Source organism: Salvia splendens, unplaced genomic scaffold, assembly GCF_004379255.2.
Source record: "Salvia splendens isolate huo1 unplaced genomic scaffold, SspV2 ctg776, whole genome shotgun sequence".
In the NCBI taxonomy this organism is placed as follows: domain Eukaryota; kingdom Viridiplantae; phylum Streptophyta; class Magnoliopsida; order Lamiales; family Lamiaceae; genus Salvia; species Salvia splendens.
The window spans coordinates 1-16,990 of record NW_024599451.1 but is presented as its reverse complement, the minus strand read 5'-3'; the positions used below and the strand labels follow the sequence as shown (position 1 = coordinate 16,990).

Genomic DNA, 16,990 nt, shown 5'->3' with positions numbered 1-16,990 from the left:
CAAACGCGTTGATCAAGAAAATTATGGCCTTTGAAAATTTTGATGAAGAATCGGTCTCCAAGCAGCCATGTCTACTTTCAATTCAAGTCTTCGTTCTGCCTCACGAAATTTCCAAGTCTTCTTCAATTATCAACCAAGTCCAATCAAACTCCATTATTTTATTTTTGTTCTTCAATCTTTCTCCACCATTTCCAAATTCTTTAGATAATGGCAAGTTTCCACACTACAAGATAACACATTTCCTACTCCCCTACTGAAACAGACAATGGGTCCTCGTCAATGAATGATTCATCTGTTGCACTTCTGATTTCAAGCTTAAAATCCAAACTTCTCTGATTTTGAGGAGTGGGTGTTGCTTCAGTCGATATGACTAGCGTTTTGAGGAATTTTTGGCCTGGTGCTTCCTCGTCGAAGAACGACGACGACGATGAGTACAGCGTGGAGTACTCCTTCGCGGTGGAGTACAGCGGCCCTCCGCTCAGCCACGAGATTCCTCAAGTGGTTCCAGTCGATGTCCGCCGCATTCCCACGGCCGCGGTGGCTGCCAATGCCGTGATTATAAGCAATCTCGCCATACCAGTTCTTCAGCCAATTGGAAGAAAATCCGATAAATCTGGCAATAATTCGTCAATTGAGCGAAATTGAGTATTGGTTGGTGAATCTGTGAAGGATGGAGGGGTTTATTCGAGTTTTCGGAGAAGGGAGGTGTGTTGGAAGGGAGATCAGGTGATGCACACAACGGGTTCGGTGAAAGTTCCAGCAGCTCTGGCACTATGGTTTTCTCTGATGGCCGTGATGATTCCAATCAGCTGTCAGGGAGCTCGGATTGTGAGGAGATGGAGGAGGAGAACAAGGCCAATGTGTTGAATGATGACCTCTCGGAGACAACCACGTGCAATTCAATCGAAGAACTGGAAGAAGAATGTGAGGCAGAAGCTTCGGGTGCAGCCAGCAGAGCACCGGTTGTGACATTCCGTGACCTGTCTTTGACTGATTCAGCGTCTGAGGAGAGTGATCAAGACGAGGCTGCAATGTCACCAGAGAGGCCCCCGTTGGTGGAGGACGTGAAGGGCTGTGCCACAGGTGCAGCAGGAAAGAGCGGTTTGCAGATAGGGAGGTTTGCATCGTGTGCACTGCGAAGTATTGCAGCAGGTGTTTACTGAGAGCAATGGGTCAATGCCAGAAGGGAGAAGTGCACTTCCTGCATTGGTCACCGTATTCATGAGCCGAAGAGGGGATCGCTTGGGAAGAGTTCAAGAATGATGAAAAAGATGCTGACACATGATGCTGTTAAGCAGATCATGAGCGCGGAGCTTTCATGTCCAGTTAACAGCTGCCACCTCTCATCTGATCTATGTGAACGACAAGCCATTGTCGATGGAAGAGCTGGTTACGCTACAGAGCTGCTCGAATCCTCCCAAGAAGCTTAGACTGGGAGATATTGGTACGACAAGGTGTCTGGATTTTGGGGAAAGGTGCGAGGGAGAGCTGTTTCTTGGACTTTAGGCTAATTTTCGTGTGTTGTTTTTTAGTTGTGAATAATACTTTTTGGCTGAATTGAGCAGGAAGGAGAGCCGCCATGCCAGATTATCAGTCCTCTGCTGCAGACTGGTTATCAAATTAGGCGAGATGTTAGCAATGGTGCAACAAATGTGCTGATCAATGGTCGGGAGATAACCAATCGTGAGCTCTGGCTGTTATGGGTATGTCATGTGTAAAGGATTCCCTTGAGGCACTATTGTTTTGAAGGTGTAGATGAAAGCTGAGCAGTTTCTTGTTATGTTTGCAGGCTGCTGGAATCCGTTCCGAGGGTGAGCCTCACTTTTGATCACTGCCGATGGATCCTGTAAGCTTGAAGGCATGAATAATGTGATTGCGAAATTATGGGAAAAGGTAAGCCAAATATTTTTGTTTGTTCTTTTCACTTGATGTATGGATTGTATGGTTCTTGATTGTGCTGAAAATTTCTGACAGAAACAAGCCAAGATGTTATGCATGGCTCTATCTTTGCCACTTCCTTCTTCTAATAGGGCTAATCCTGCTGGTGAAGACTCCATCAGAGATAGCGAAAAATGTTGCAAGAGGATAGAGCGGAGCATGATGAATAAACTTCTCCTTGTAGGCTGTGATCAGTCTGGAACGAGTACGATATTCAAACAGGTGAGGCGTAGGTGGTGGAATATATCTTGTTTTAATTGAGTCTTCAATTTGTTTTCGCTGGTGATACTATGATGCTCTTTAGTTTGAAATCCGTATTTGTTTTGGCCTTTTGAGCTCAGATCTGCTAAATGTATTCTGTAATGTGAATTGGATTTATATGTTTCAAAAGAAGCAAAATTAGCAATATGGTCTGAAACTGCATATATATGATGCAAGTTGATGCATTGAACTTGAGATTCAGTTGCATGAAAATTCGTACTCCTAATATTATTTAGGTGCATTTTATGACGATCTGTTTGTTTGCCTCTGTGTTGCGTCCAGGCGAAAATTCTGTACAATGTCCCATTTTCAGAAGATGAGAAGCAAAACATCAAAGACATGATCCAAAGAAATTTATATAGATACATTAGCATTCTTCTTGAGGGGCGCGAGCATTTCAGAGAAGAAGATGCAATGGATTTAAGAAGGCGACGTGCTGACAAGCCTGGTCCTTCAGGTATACATATAGTTTGTTATTTTATTGACACCAGTTAGTATTCTCTTAGATAAGGAGTATTTCCTAAAGAGGGCCTTCCTCTCAATAGGCCAAGCATCACTTCCACATTTAGAAAACTAACAAATGCAAAGATACTCTGAAACTATGTGAAGTCTTCATATTTGCAAAATAGATTGAATTCGAACTTTCACTGATTTGTGTGTTCTTGCTAGTAACAAATGTGATGAAACATATATACATCAATGTCCTACACATTTTAGAATTTTTTGCATAAAAGAATCCTAGTTTGGTTATATTTTGTATAACTAAATCCTTTTGTTGTCTTCCTTCAGTGGTGAGAGAGGAATCTGACCACGTAGATGAGAAGAATGCTTATTTCGTTCAGTCGAAATCTGGAAAATTCTCGAGTTGGCTACAGCAAATCACGATGACAGGCAACTTAGAGGTTATATTTCCAGCTGCTACTCGAGAGTATTCACCTCTAGTCGAGGAGCTATGGAAAGACAAAGCATTTCAAGCCATTTTCAAACGAAGGAATGAGCTGCCTATGCTGCCTAGAGTTGCTAACTACTTTCTTAGATAGAGTGAGTCGTGATATATGTTCTTTTCTCTTTAAGATGCTACATCCTTCGTTCAACCTTAATTTTATCCACACATATTTATAAGATTCTCTCTGTTTCAAAAGGCAGTTGAAATTTCGCGGATGGACTATGAGCCATCTGAACTGGATATCCTATATGCAGACGGTGTAACTTCTTCAAATGGAGTTGCATCCATGGAGTTTTCTCTTCTCTTCCAAATCATCTCAGGATGGCTACATGGAAAGTCTAGATCATAATGAGCCACCGTTGAGGTGAGTTGCATCGGAACTCTGATTTACTGCATCCAAATTGATACCCAAACATTACAGAGAGATTGTTCAAGTTGGTTTAAATAAATGATTTTTTTCTTAATCATTTAAATTTTGTGAATGCAGCTGTGAGCTCATCAGAGTTCATGCAAACAGCCTTGGAGAGAACTGCAAGTGGCTGGAGATGTTTGAAGATTCCGACCTCTTCCTATTCTGCATTTCCCTCACAGAATACGCTGAGTACCACGAAGACATAAACGGGACACGATCAAACAAGCTGTTGGAGACAAGCGACTCTTTGAGAGGATCATCACTCATCCCACCCTTGCTGACAAACAATTCCTTCTGATCCTCAATAAGTTCGACCTGCTGGATGAAATTATCTATGAAACTCCCCTGTCGCGGTGTGAGTGGTTCCAAGATTTCAACCCGGTGATGAGCAAACACCCTCACAATCCCTACAGCAACAACAACCCTTCTTTGGCACAGCGCGCCTCCCACTATGTTGGTGTGAAGTTCAAGAGGCTGTTCTATTCCCTGACCGGGCGAAAGCTGTTTGTGGTACAAGCAACAGGGCTGGAGGCAGATAGCGTCGACAAAGCCCTTAGGTATGGTAAGGAGATCCTCAAGTGGGAAGATGAGAGACATACTGTTAGCATGAATCAAGATTCTAGTGAGAGCTTTGATCCAAGTTCCTCTGCTTACACCTCTTGAAGCCCTTTTCGAGTTTTGATGCAATCCGAGATAGCAAATGTGTATAGATTCAAGTTTATTTGTGGTGTAATAAACTGGCAAATGTGTCAAAAGTATAGTAATTGTAAGAGAAGTATGTTTCCACATTTGGAGTAAAGGACAATTCTTTCATTCAATAGAGTACATAGGAATACATGAAGAAAACATTCTTATACAAATATACATGTTGCTACTACATTTTGGACTCTACAAAGAGCTAATCCCCCTTTGCACATTGAATTTCAAGAGGGGGCGAACCGATCAAGGAGCAACAAAACGATTGTTTCTGGCATAGCATCCTCGTTTCTTTCCGTCGTCGTCGCTGGTGATGAAGAAGAAGGAGAACCATGTTGTTTTGGTTCTTGGCTTTTCTCATCAGTTTTCATAAAACTTGATAGGAACGGGTTTTTGGCTCTCACCTTTGCGAACATTCCTCTCCCTGATTCTCCAATGCAAACCTCACCTGCAGCTCCCATTTTTTTTATCAACACTCAAGAAGTCTTTCTTTTCTTTTTTACTTTTTTTTCCTCCACTTCGATAGAGTGTATTTATAGGAAAGAGTGATGAAGGTTGAAGTTCATCACACACACACAAACAAACACAGTGGGGAGATATTTATTTTGGAATAGCATGAAAAATCAATGTGTGGAGGCCCATAACACGCGGATTATTCTGAAATAGGAGGGGAGGAAGAAAAGCATGCTCACTTGCTTGGAGTGAATGTATAAGTGAAAGGAATATGCAAAAGGGATCATGCTTGCACATAAATTGTGGAGGGAGGCTTGCTACCATTCATTCGTTAGAATTGATTGAGGGTTTTGTCACATATGGGACTCAAATGGCAAAAAAAGAGATATTATATCGGGGCTTTCTTATAAAGTTAACCAGCAGTCAAGTTTTTTGCACAATCTCTAAGGCCATCCACAATAGAAATAGCCCAGCAATAGCCCAGCCATAGCCTAGCCACTGCCACATCATCAGCACTAAAAATCCTTCTGCCACATCATCAAAACAAGCAAATAGCCCAGCAATAGCCCAGCCATAGCCTAGCCACATATTATCCACATCACTATTAACAAATATATACAAAATGCAATAATTAACAATAACGCAATATACGAAATTTAATTTACGAGACATATACGGGAAAATTCACTAATATTAATAAATTTAAAAAGTACATAATTAAAAAAAATACATAATTAATTTACAAATGAAATTTAAAATAACATTACAACTTAAAGTTAAAAAATAAAAAAACATAATTAAAATCTTAAAAAAATAAAAATGACATAATTTAAAATACAATTTTATAGAAAACCTTGAATAATTTATGAGACATCTACAATTCACTAATATTAATAAAAATTTAAGTACATAATTAAAAAAAATTACATTAATTAAATTTACAAATGAAAGTAAAATAACATTACAACTTAAAGTTATAAAAAGACATAATTAAAATCTTCCCACATCGAAAAAATAAAATGACATAATTTAAAATACAATTTTATAGAAAATCCTTGAATGAGATTGTCTCACATCGAAAGTGGAACATAAAACATTCAAGGATATCTCTCTATAAAAGAGAAACATCCTTGAATGAGTTTGTCCCACATCGAAAGTGGAACATAAAACATTCAAGGATATCTCTCTATAAAAGAGAAACATCCTTGAATGAGTTTGTCCCACATCGAAAGTGGAACATAAAACATTCAAGGATCTCTCTATAAAAAGAGAAACACCTTGAATGAGTTTGTCCCACATCGAAAGTGGAACATAAAACATTCAAGGATATCTCTCTATAAAAGAGAAACATCCTTGAATGAGTTTCATAAATTCGCAAGCCCATTAAATATATATGGGCTATTACGAATTTCTAGTATAAATTTATTTATAAAAATTGGATTTTTATATATAGAAAACAATTTTTATAAATAAATATATTTTTTATATTTGATTTTTTTTAAAAAATTCGAATTTCAAAAATTTGAATTTAAAAAAAAAAATCGCGCTGGGCGATCCGGGCGCTGCAATAGCGCCGAACGGACCGCCCAGCGCCACGCGACCGCCCAGCGCTGCGCGGTTTCTCTCTCCAATCGCCCGCTGGGCGGCTGCAATAGATCGCCCAGCGAACCGCCCAGCGCCGGCGCTCGGCTGGGCGGTCGCTGGGCGCCTATTGTGGATGGCCTAATTATATCGTAGTTGAACCAAATATGATTATAAATAAGATAGAGCTGGAATATCGAACAAAGGGGGTGTAGCTCATATGGTAGAGCGCTCGCTTCGCATGCGAGAGGCACGGGGTTCGATTCCCCGCACCTCCATCTCCCTTTTCACTGTTTTTCCGGCGGCAGCGGGAAGTTCCTTGCTAGTGTGTGCGAGAAATGTATTTTTTTATTTAAAATAATTTATCATTTTTATTCATCAAGATAATCAGTTTTAACACTATTCACTTTTATATAAGAAACACAACTAGTTTTTTAGAGCTAAAGATGAGAAAAGCTCCACAAAATATTGTTACCGAATAAACTTTCCCTAGTGACCTTGTACGATCTTATAATTTGGTTGCATCAAGTCCAATGTATCCCATGTAACGTAAGTAGGGATGTCAATCGGGCCTGCCCGTCGGGTTTCGGGCCGGTCCTACTCGGGTTGCGGGTCAATCGGGTGCGGGCTAATCGGGTTGTGAATTCTTTCGGGTTGTAAAAGTTCAACCCTAACCCTAAAAGCTCGGGTTTCGGGCTAGCCCAGCGGGTTAATCGGGTTACTACCGATAAGATTAACATGCTATCAATCCAATAAATAATGATGAAAATTAATTATATTCATAAAATGTAAAATATTTAATTATGATAAATTTGAGATATATGGTCAAACTCAATCATAAACATGATCAAATACTAATATTTGAAATATTTCGTAAAATTTTAATGCATGTTTTAGAAATTTAAATATTTTTTAAGTGAATTCGAAGTTTTTAATTTATTTATCAATTATTATATTAATAAAAATTCAATATATAATTTTTATATTTAATATAAAATTGAAAGTTATTTTTTAGTTATCTATATTATAAAATTAATCAATAAAGTGTCGAATTAGGAGTAAAAAATAGAATAATAGAAATTTTATCGGGTTTTCGAGTCTAGCCCTAATGGGTCGCGGGTTAATCGGGTGCGGGCTAATCGGGTTTTACTTTTATCAGGCTAGAAATTTCCAGCCCTAACCCTATAAATTTGGCGGGCTATTCGGGTCAGTCCACGGGTTGCGGGCTACATTGACATCCCTAAAGTTAAGGCCGTTTGACCAAGTGGTACAACAAGGCAACGCATATTAGAGCTCCAAGTTGCATCGAGATTTTAAAAAATTATCAACTAATCCATTGTTTAATCTTCCTTGCTCATCAAGAACTGGCGTGGAATCTGTTTCTAAAAATTGAACTCAACATGCCCACTAAATAATAATAAACCTGGATCTTGACTTTGATAAATTAAAAACCAAGCACAGCTATCCAATCCCAAATCACAAACAGCACATGGCTTCATGGGCCCGAATCCGCCTCTGGTGGCGGTGGGCCGTCGTTCTCTGCGGCGTGGCCGCCCTCCTCCTCCTCCTCATCCAACTCAACGCCCTCTTCGCCGAATACAAGAAGGTAGCAAGCTTGATGGCTCTTCAGCCCCCCCTCCTATCCTTCCAAGAGCTCGATCAAGTCGAGTACCTCACCCTCCTCTCCCCTTACGGCCTCAAACACCCTCAAACCATCAACCTCAACCACGAATTCCTCATCGAATATTCCCCCGCCCGCTCCCTCTTCTTCCCCAGCTCCTGGCACGGCACCTTCGATCCAACTAACACCAACACAAACGCCACCACCCGCTTCTTCTTGCCCGAAAAAATCTGGCTCGATACCGCCGGCAACCCCATCCAAGCCCACGGCGGCGGCATCCTCTTTGATCACACCTATTTCTGGTACGGAGAGTACAAAAACGGCAAAACCTACCAAGCTGAATCCACCGGCACCGCCCGCGTCGACATCATCGGCGTCGCCTGCTCCTCCTCCAAAGACCTCTGGGCGTGGAAGTTCGAAGGGATCGTGCTGGCGCCGCATCCCTCCGACCCCACGCACGACCTCCACAAATCCAAGGTTCTAGAAAGGCCTAAAGTCATATACAATGAGAAAAAAGCAAATATGTGATGTGGATGCATGTCGATGACGCCACGTACAGCAAGGCCGCGGCCGGGGTGGCTATAAGCGACCAACAGCCGCGACATGACCGTGTTCAAGGACGAGGACGACGGCGCGGCTTACCTGATCTACGCGTCGGCGAGGAATAAAGAGATGCACATTAGCCGATTGAGCGAGGATTATACAGATGTGGAGAATGTGACGGTGAGGGCGCTGATCGGAATGCACGGGGAGGCGCCGGCGGTGTTCAAGCACGGAGGGGTGTACTACATGGTCTGATAAGGGTATTTCCCTTATCATTATGCCGGAGGCGATAAACAAGATAAAAGTGAAGTCCCGAGAGGCGGAATCCCGTCGACAACTTAAGCTTAAACAAAGTGCGTAAAATAAAACAGAAAGAAACGTAAATTCATAAATTCATTCATTCGATGATTGAAAAGAATAACAATGACACCTATTTATAATGCTAATTACCCTAACTTAAAGAACAGGAAAATATCCTAAACATATATGGAAAAGATATGACAAATTACTAAATAACTAATTAATAAAGATATGGGATCTTCATATAGATATGCACGTATCAACTCCCCCACGGTTAAAATCCACCTTGCCCTCAAGGTGAGAACCATGACACAATGAAGAACATCGCGAACATAAGCTTTGGCGAGATATTCCCTCCTGGATCATACGCACAAGTCAGACCCCTTTTTTTCAATATTTTCATAATATGGCTGATTGCGCACTCCTTCTGAACCAATTCTCCAGTCTTTTGCTCTTCCATTTCCACTTCAAGGTCGTGCTCTTTTATCTTGATTGCAACAAGGCTCTGAATCTCCATCTTATTTTTTCTCGGCTTCTCAAGCAGCACCCTTAAATATTTTTCCTTCTTCTCTAACTTAGATTTAAGATCTTCATATTTTATCCCTTTCTCGATCAGCTTCGAAAAATCCTTGTTAACCTCTTTTTCAGCAGAGTCATTCTCTTTCTCTTTCTGCTTCAACATCCTATTAAGTTCTATCAACCTCTTCTTCCTCGCACAAAGTTTTTCTTCACCATCGGACAGATTCACATCCTCCTATTTTTTCCTTGAGCTTGAGACAAATAATGGGGTTGTCATCGGCAGCGGTTGCAAGGGCTGCCAAGGTCTTGGTGCGGCATGGTAGGACGGCAGCTCAATAGACGATGATGTGCTTTGCTGCTGCGGTGCTCCTTGGTGGTAAGGCTGCTCAGGCAGAGGGAGATCGTAGTGTCGAAGGTGATGGCTTGGCGGTTGCGGCCAAGCATATGGCTGACGGTCCGCGTGTGGGCGCTGAGTGTAAGGCTGATATGCCTTCTGCCAATCAAGCTGGTCGGGGTATGGAGCGGGTTGTTCCCAACCGGAGGGCCGCCACTCTTGCGGTGGGTCAAAGCAGGTCGGGAGTTGGGTTCGAACCGGTTGTAGCTGTCGAGGCGACGCGGGCGGGTACCCATAAGTGTTAGGATTTTGGTGATGGGGTTGCGGCAAAAAGTACGGAGCAGGCCCATACGTCGGCTGCGGCTGCTGGTAGTAACGCTCCAGTGGCAGGTATATCTCTTGCTGATAAGGAGCCGATGGTGGCTGGTAGGGCTGGTAAGGTGGCTGTGCAACGGCGTACAGCGGGGGGCCGTCCGGTGGGTCAGGCTCGGGGCGCAACGGAAGGAGTGTGGCTGCTGCCCTATGCTCATGCTCCCGTAATCTGGTCTCTAGTCGGGCATGCCAAGCGAGGATATATTCCAACATTGCAGCTATTGAATTCAGTTGCAAGTTTTCGGATGCTTGCGATATCTCCGGCCATGAACAAAGATTGACTTCGGCCATGAGTTCGAGGATGAAAGCACCAATTTGATAAGGGTATTTCCCTTATCACAATGCCGGAGGCGATAAACAAGATAAAAGTGAAGTCCCGGAGGCGGAATCTCGTCGACAACTCAAGCTTAAACAAAGTGCGTAAAATAAAACAGAAAGAAACGTAAATTCATAAATTCATTCATTCGATGATTGAAAGGAATAACAATGACACCTATTTATAATGCTAATTACCCTAACTTAAAGAACAAGAAAATATCCTAAACATATATGGAAAAAATATGACAAATCACTAATTAACTAATTAATAAAGATATGAGGATCTTCATATAGATATACACGTATCATGGTCACGTCCGGGTGCAGCGGGTGGCTGCCCAATGAGGTGACCGTGGTTTGTTCATTTTTATTGCGGATAGGTGGAATCCGGCGAATTTGCGGGATTCGGGGTATTTGTGGCTGCCGTTGACGGTGAAGGCGAAGTTTGAGAGGTATGGGCCGTTTCCATTGTGGTCTAAAGTGGCCATATTTTGGCATGAGAGATGGAGGGCTTCTATTAAGGATAATGGAGAGACTTATTAAGTATCTAAGCCCTTTAGCGCAGGGGATGATTTGTGAATCCTCTGTTTTCAACTCGATCTTTTATGTAATTTTTCATTTCAACGGATTATCAAAATATGGTACAGCTGTAGCTACTATTGCTGGGGTAACAACAGGGAATGTGCTAAGCAATCGACTGAATCCCAAACGTTACATGACCGACCTAAACTAAGGCTCTGATACTGATGCATTGATTCACACCAGAATTCCACATTAGTACTGAATAGTGTGCTTTATGGGTCAAAGCCTCATGGTTTTATTCTTGGGACACTTCCCAAAGGCCCGACCCTAACAAATGCACGGTTTTGTTTTTGGGACACTCTCAAAAGGCGTCACCGTCACACGCTAACGATGTAGGGGTTTGATTTTGCTTGCACATTTATTAAACATGAATAAAAATATACAACTCAATGTATTATGTAAAATAATGGAATCAGTTGTACATTGCAAATAAAAGGAGATGCAATTGAGAAGCAAGAAAGAGACAAGATAATATAGATAAGTTGTGTGTGTACAACAAACACCTTGTTGATTGATCATTCTTCCTCGACGATGGCTTCGATCCGGAGGAGGACGAAGCCGATGGCGACGCCAACGAGAGTGATGCCGTTCATGATGGCGGCGATCCGGAAGATCTCCGCGACATTACTGTAGGTGGAGGTGAGAGCGCCGCCGCCGCTCTTTCTCCCCTGCTGCTTCAAAGAGCTAACTATCTTTGCAAAAGACTGGTCGCTGGTGACAGAAAGGCCTAATGATGCCACGTGGTTGTGTGCCTTGAGCCCTCCGAATGAGTTGAGCCCGTTGATGTACCTCACTCTGGTTCGGCCCACGGATGGCCTGCTGGGGCCCACCACCGCCGCCACTGCCGTCACCGGAGATATAGCCGTTGCCATTTTGCTTGCAATCTGTTCAATAATCAATTAAATAATGGTGTTATAATTAAGTGAGTGAGTGAGTGAAGGAATTATGAATGAATGAATGAATGTGTGTTGTTACCTTTGTTTGATGCAAGAAATTTGGGATGACGGGAATTGAATGAGAGGAGGAGGAGGAGTTTGTATGGGAGAGATATGATGTGAGTGTGGATAAGGTAGTGGAGAATATGTGAATGAGGCTCATTTTATAAGTAGTTTCCTCACCTCTTACCAGTGGCTACAAAATAGATTGACTTATTATTGGATTACTATTTGTACAAAGTTAATTTGTTTTTGCAAGTTGCAACTATTTTCCCTTTACCTAAATTCATTTAATAATTAACAAAAAAATTTAATGTTCTATTAATAATGTCCTAATTGAACGTATTGTAGTCTTAATAAATTATATTGTTATAAATATACATAGATATTTTCAGTAAGAAACACCTATTCCGTTTGAAATTTGAATCAACTGAATTGATTCAATCTCAAATTTGAAATTTCGACCAAATTTTCGATTTTTTGCATTGCACCAAAAGTAATTTACATGTACTAGTACTATAAATTTTCATTGGTAGTAGTAGTAGTACTATTTGTACTAAATTTTATAAGTACTTTTTTGTTCTCCATCGTTTACTATTATGTCAACAAAAATGAATAAAACGAATTCAATATTTTACCTCTCCCAAAAAGCGTGTTGCAATTGAATCACAGCACTTTCTACCAGTTGAATTGAAATTGAATATTAGCACCTCAAAATCAAACCACTAAAATCTGTTGTAGCAGTTGTAAATGAACTTGCTTTCACCAGCATCCAATTCATGGCGCCAAAACGTTCTCAAAATACGCCTAGTTTATTATTCAACTGAAAAAATGTCGCACACATCGATTCTCCAAAAGATCAGAGATATAAGGCCTCTGCATCAAGCCCACGCTCATATAATCGTGTCAAATCTCTCTGAAAATGTTTTCCTATGCAACAGGTTGATGAACGCATATGCCTCTTGCGGACTTGTATCGATATCTCAGATTATATTTTCTCAAATTTCGGACAAAAATTTGGTGTCTTGGACGATTTTGCTATCTGGGCTCACGAAAAATGACCGTTTCTTCGAAGCTGCTGAGGTTTTTAATGAGATGATGGCACTAAAAATTAGGCCGAATGAGAGAACAATCGCGACTGTTTTGCCTGCATTTGGAAAGTTAGGGAGGGTCTTGTTGGGGAAATCTGTACACTGTTATTGGAGACGGCGCAATTTTGGTGGTAATGTGTTTGTGGAAACAGGTTTGGTTGATATGTATTCAAAATTTGGGTGCATGAGGATTGCGAGGAATGTGTTTGACAATATGACTGTAAGAAATGTAGTCTCGTGGAATGCGATCATTTCGGGATACTCCAGTAACGGATATGGAGGAGAAGCGTTGCAGATGTTCAACTGGATGAGGAGGAATGGGCTGCCTGGGGATATTTTTACGGCGATGAGCTTGATTAGTGTGGAGGATTTCAGAGTAGGAGTAGGGATCCATAGCTTGGTGGTTAGAAGTGGATATGAGAATGATCCACTAGTTAGAACGGCTTTGGTGGGATCGTATATAAATGGAAATTTTGTTGATGATGCTTATAGTATATTTGAGGAGATCGGTAAGAAGGACTTGGTTGCTTGGACTTTGATGTTGAGAGGGTTTTCGAAGAGTGGAAATTGGAGAAGGACCCTTGAACATTTCGAGAAGATGATGGGAGAAGAGAAGATAGCGCTGGATTATGTATCTCTTATAACTATGCTTTCGGCTTGTAGCTGTTTCGGAGCTTTGGAGCAGGGAAGGCGAATGCACGGTCTGGTTTTGAAAATTGGTTTGCAAGATGATCTCTTTGTTGGTTCAGCTGTAATAGATATGTATGCTAATTGTGCAGGTATGATGGATGCAAAAAGATACTTTGGTGGTATGGTAGAGAAAGATGTTGCGTGTTGGAACACGCTGATATCTGGTTATGGCATGATTGGATGTGGGAATGAAGCCATAGACACATTCTTAAAGATGGATGGTTCGGGTCTAAGTCCAGATGAGTCGACGTTGGTATCAGTCCTGTGTGCTTGTAGCCATGCTGGCCTGGTCGAGCAAGGGCTCCGAATCTTTGATCAGATGACCAAAGTTTGGAACTTGATTCCTAATTTGAAGCACTATGCCTGTGTTGTAGACCTTCTTGGACGTTCTGGGCGAATAAATGATGCTTACTCACTCACGAAGAGCATGCATCTACAGCCGGGGATTGAGATATACAGTTCTTTGCTTACTGCTTGCAAAATCCATAAGAACTTTGAGCTGGGAGACGAGATTGCTCAAAAATTTGTTGAGTTGAAACCTAATGACGCGGGGCACTATATATTGCTCTCAAACGTGTATGCTTTGGCTGGAAATTGGGATTGTGCAAGAATGAGTAGAGTATCTTTGAAATCGAACAACTTGAAGAAGAACCCTGGCCTTAGTTATATGGAGATAAATGGAGAAATGTTCACATTTATGGCTAGCCAAACCGACCATCCTCACTACCTAGAGATTAGGGACTTCCTTCAAGGCTTGATCTTGAAAATAAAAGCTGCAGGATATGAGCCTGACACCGACTCTGTGCTCCTAGATGTGTCGGATGATGTGAAGAGAGATATTCTGTTTCACCACAGCGAGAAGCTTGCTATTGCTTTTGGACTGATGAGGACTAAGCCGGGATCAGTAGTTCGGATCACAAAGAATCTACGGATTTGTGATGATTGCCACTTAGCTAGTAAGTTCGTCTCCAAAGTCTATGCGCGAGTTCTGATTATAAAGGATGCCAATCGCTTTCATGTTTTTCGTGATGGCATATGCTCCTGCAGAGACTGGTGGTGAATGTTGGATGCAGAGCAAACATTCTCCGATGTTCGATCTTGCTCTACTCCTTTTCAATAATTTAGAATTTGCTTGTTAGAATTTTTAGCACATTTTTTTACTGCAACTAACTATCTTATTGATCTTGAAATAAAACCCAGCAAATAATATGTTCAAAGCAAGGTAAAACTTTATCACATAATGCAAACCAAGGCTAAATAAGATCACATGATCAGTTCTATGGAAAATTCAAAAGATGCTAGTTACATTCTTTCATCTGAGAATGTGGAATTGCATCACTCTCTTCTCAACCAGCTCGAAAATGCAGACGTCACCTTTCTTGATGGAATGAGCATCTGCGAGGGCCTTCCATCCTCCACTCATAGCAAGATGATTGCCACTCGTGACGACAATAGTGACTGGCCAAGAAACCCCATCAGTGTCCATCAGCACCATTGGCTCTTTAGACAAAGACATATGCCTTCTCGAAAAGTAGTTTGAATCACCTGCAACAAAACACATACAAGTTCTTGGTCATATCTGTTCATCAAATTTATAAAACCATTATTCAAGTGCATCTCACCAGTGTGCATTTGTGGCCAACATTGTAGCCTTTAATCTCGCGCCTGAAGAAAGGGAAAGATGAGGCGAAAGGAGGCGCGGAGGCGGCTGGCTGATCATATTTCTTGAGCCACCCATTGCTGCCATAGATCTTCACATCAAAAGACATCCGACCACTGTATAGGAAGTGTGCCCACTCTGCTCTGCCTAAGTCGTGACTTTCGACGAAATGTGGCCATCCTTGGATGAGATAGACGCAGCCGTCTCTATGCTCCAGCTTCGTGTCCCAACTCCCACAGGGACTCCTCAGGGCCACCGTTTCAGTTTCCTCGGTTGCCAAGTGTCCGTCGAAAAACTTGGTCGGAATTTGCTGCACAATTTATATAATCACGAGAGAATCAATATTAGTATAGTCAAGATTTAGACACAAAGTGATTTTACAACCTACTTACTTACCAACTCTTTCAGATTTGCAAACCACATGATTTGGTAGAAGGAAGGCCTTGCGTCTGGACTTCCCCAACTTCCCTCTCCATCCTTAGCCTTCTCCATCCCAGAAAACCTTGATTGGAACCTTCAAATAAACTTGAGTTATGTGGAAAAACTATAAGACACACACACACAGAGAAACCATGGTATGTTTGGTTGGTTTGAACAGCCAAACATGGTATTCATGTAAGTGGGATTTTCATGATTTTAGAGATAGTATACTTTGGTAAAATCTTTAGACCTTTGCAGATGGAACCCAACAATTACATGTACTTGAGCTTTTTTATGAGCATCAACAAAACAATGAATTGGGATTTGGGAACAAGAGAAACAGGGAAGCAGTAGTTCATAATCAATAGGCATAAGATTCCCAAAAACTGATGCAAATGATAATAAATTGAGTGCAACACCATCACAAAGGAGTGGCTTGATTTTGTTAAATAACAATACACATGCAGGCAACCCAGCAAATCAAATAATCAAAATAAATACCAAATCAACAAGAGAAGCCTAAAATTTCAGGTAGAGGTGTAAGATATAATGAATTGCCGTTGTCGAACACGTTAGTTTAGGAATACTGAGGTCACAAAATCAGCCGTCGACCCAGCGCTGCATCAGCTCTGCCCCACGCTATAGCTGCTTCGTGTCCATGTAAGAGAAATGAGGAAGAAAACAGATTAGGGGAGAGGTAGAAAAAGCTTCATGAGAAAATTGAAAAAGAAGAAAAATTGCACAAGTTTGGAAAAGACGAGCTGTAAACCTAGGCAATTTATTTGAAATGAGTGGTGCTACAAGGTTTGGGGTTTGTATTATTGGAAATGTGAATTTTGTTGAATTGTTTTGAACTTGCAGTTTTCATACATACAATGCAGGATGGGAAGAGAAAGAGAGAAAGAGCCATGCATGCACAATATAGCAACTTTTCTTTTTATGTTTAAATAATTCGATTAAGATTTTAGCTGCAACCTACACTATAAATGAACTGATAAATAATTAAGGCCCATTACAGTTTACAGTTACAGTAGCGGTGAAAATTTTTGGTATGCCACTTTTCTGAATTTATTGTATGCATACATATGCAAAAATAAAAAAATGTGGCTGACTAAAATATACGTATATATGATGTTGTTTATATAATCGAACATTTTGTCTACGTAGTACTTTTTATTTGCCACTTTAGACATAATTTCTTGTGATTATGAGATAATTGAGAAAAATATCAAAATTATGATATAATTATAGACCATCTTTTTAAAATTAGAAGTTAACCAAACTTAATGATTTTCTAGCAATTTGCAATTATCTTTTT

The 16,990-nt window shown here is 41.0% G+C and overlaps 3 protein-coding genes, 1 non-coding gene and 2 pseudogenes across 5 annotated transcripts; 4 read left to right on the top strand and 2 right to left on the bottom strand.

The window, feature by feature from the left end:
* The first annotated feature begins 253 nt into the window (after positions 1–253).
* Positions 254–4,375, top strand: LOC121791311 (annotated as a pseudogene).
* A 2,117-nt stretch (positions 4,376–6,492) lies between these two features.
* Positions 6,493–6,565, top strand: TRNAA-CGC. Its single transcript has one exon. It is a non-coding gene; the product is annotated as a tRNA-Ala (tRNA).
* A 1,211-nt stretch (positions 6,566–7,776) lies between these two features.
* LOC121791315 lies at positions 7,777–8,706 on the top strand (annotated as a pseudogene).
* A 2,531-nt stretch (positions 8,707–11,237) lies between these two features.
* LOC121791312 lies at positions 11,238–12,002 on the bottom strand. The gene is made up of 2 exons (XM_042189310.1): positions 11,852–12,002; positions 11,238–11,760 (listed from the first exon to the last, which is right to left on the bottom strand). Exons 1-2 carry the CDS (start codon positions 11,972–11,974, stop codon positions 11,392–11,394), a joined length of 492 nt encoding a protein of 163 aa, XP_042045244.1. The 5' UTR covers positions 11,975–12,002; the 3' UTR covers positions 11,238–11,391.
* A 505-nt stretch (positions 12,003–12,507) lies between these two features.
* Positions 12,508–14,784, top strand: LOC121791313 (pentatricopeptide repeat-containing protein At3g12770-like). Of its 2 annotated transcripts, XM_042189312.1 has the most exons (2): positions 12,508–13,603; positions 13,682–14,784. In XM_042189312.1, exons 1-2 carry the CDS (start codon positions 12,562–12,564, stop codon positions 14,650–14,652), a joined length of 2,013 nt encoding a protein of 670 aa, XP_042045246.1. In that variant the 5' UTR covers positions 12,508–12,561; the 3' UTR covers positions 14,653–14,784. The 2 variants fall into 2 exon arrangements, with proteins under 2 accessions (XP_042045246.1, XP_042045245.1); XM_042189311.1 differs by having other exon boundaries at positions 12,508–14,784.
* Positions 14,785–14,904: 120 nt separating this feature from the next.
* Positions 14,905–15,827, bottom strand: LOC121791314 (B3 domain-containing protein REM6-like). Its single transcript, XM_042189313.1, has 3 exons — positions 15,649–15,827; positions 15,208–15,562; positions 14,905–15,137 (listed from the first exon to the last, which is right to left on the bottom strand). The coding sequence occupies exons 1-3, from the start codon at positions 15,742–15,744 to the stop codon at positions 14,905–14,907; spliced, it is 684 nt and encodes a 227-aa protein (XP_042045247.1). The 5' UTR covers positions 15,745–15,827.
* Positions 15,828–16,990: the final 1,163 nt, after the last annotated feature.

Coding starts and splice junctions, on each gene's coding strand:
- LOC121791312 (XM_042189310.1), bottom strand. CDS start 11,974: ATGAGCCTCATTCACATATTCTCCACTACCTTATCCACACTCACATCA. Junction 11,761..11,851: donor ATTTCTTGCATCAAACAAAG/GTAACAACACAC, acceptor ATTATTGAACAG/ATTGCAAGCAAAATGGCAAC.
- LOC121791313 (XM_042189311.1), top strand. CDS start 12,562: ATGAACTTGCTTTCACCAGCATCCAATTCATGGCGCCAAAACGTTCTC.
- LOC121791314 (XM_042189313.1), bottom strand. CDS start 15,744: ATGGAGAAGGCTAAGGATGGAGAGGGAAGTTGGGGAAGTCCAGACGCA. Junction 15,563..15,648: donor TTGCAAATCTGAAAGAGTTG/GTAAGTAAGTAG, acceptor TAAATTGTGCAG/CAAATTCCGACCAAGTTTTT. Junction 15,138..15,207: donor CAAATGCACACTGGTGAGAT/GCACTTGAATAA, acceptor GTTTTGTTGCAG/GTGATTCAAACTACTTTTCG.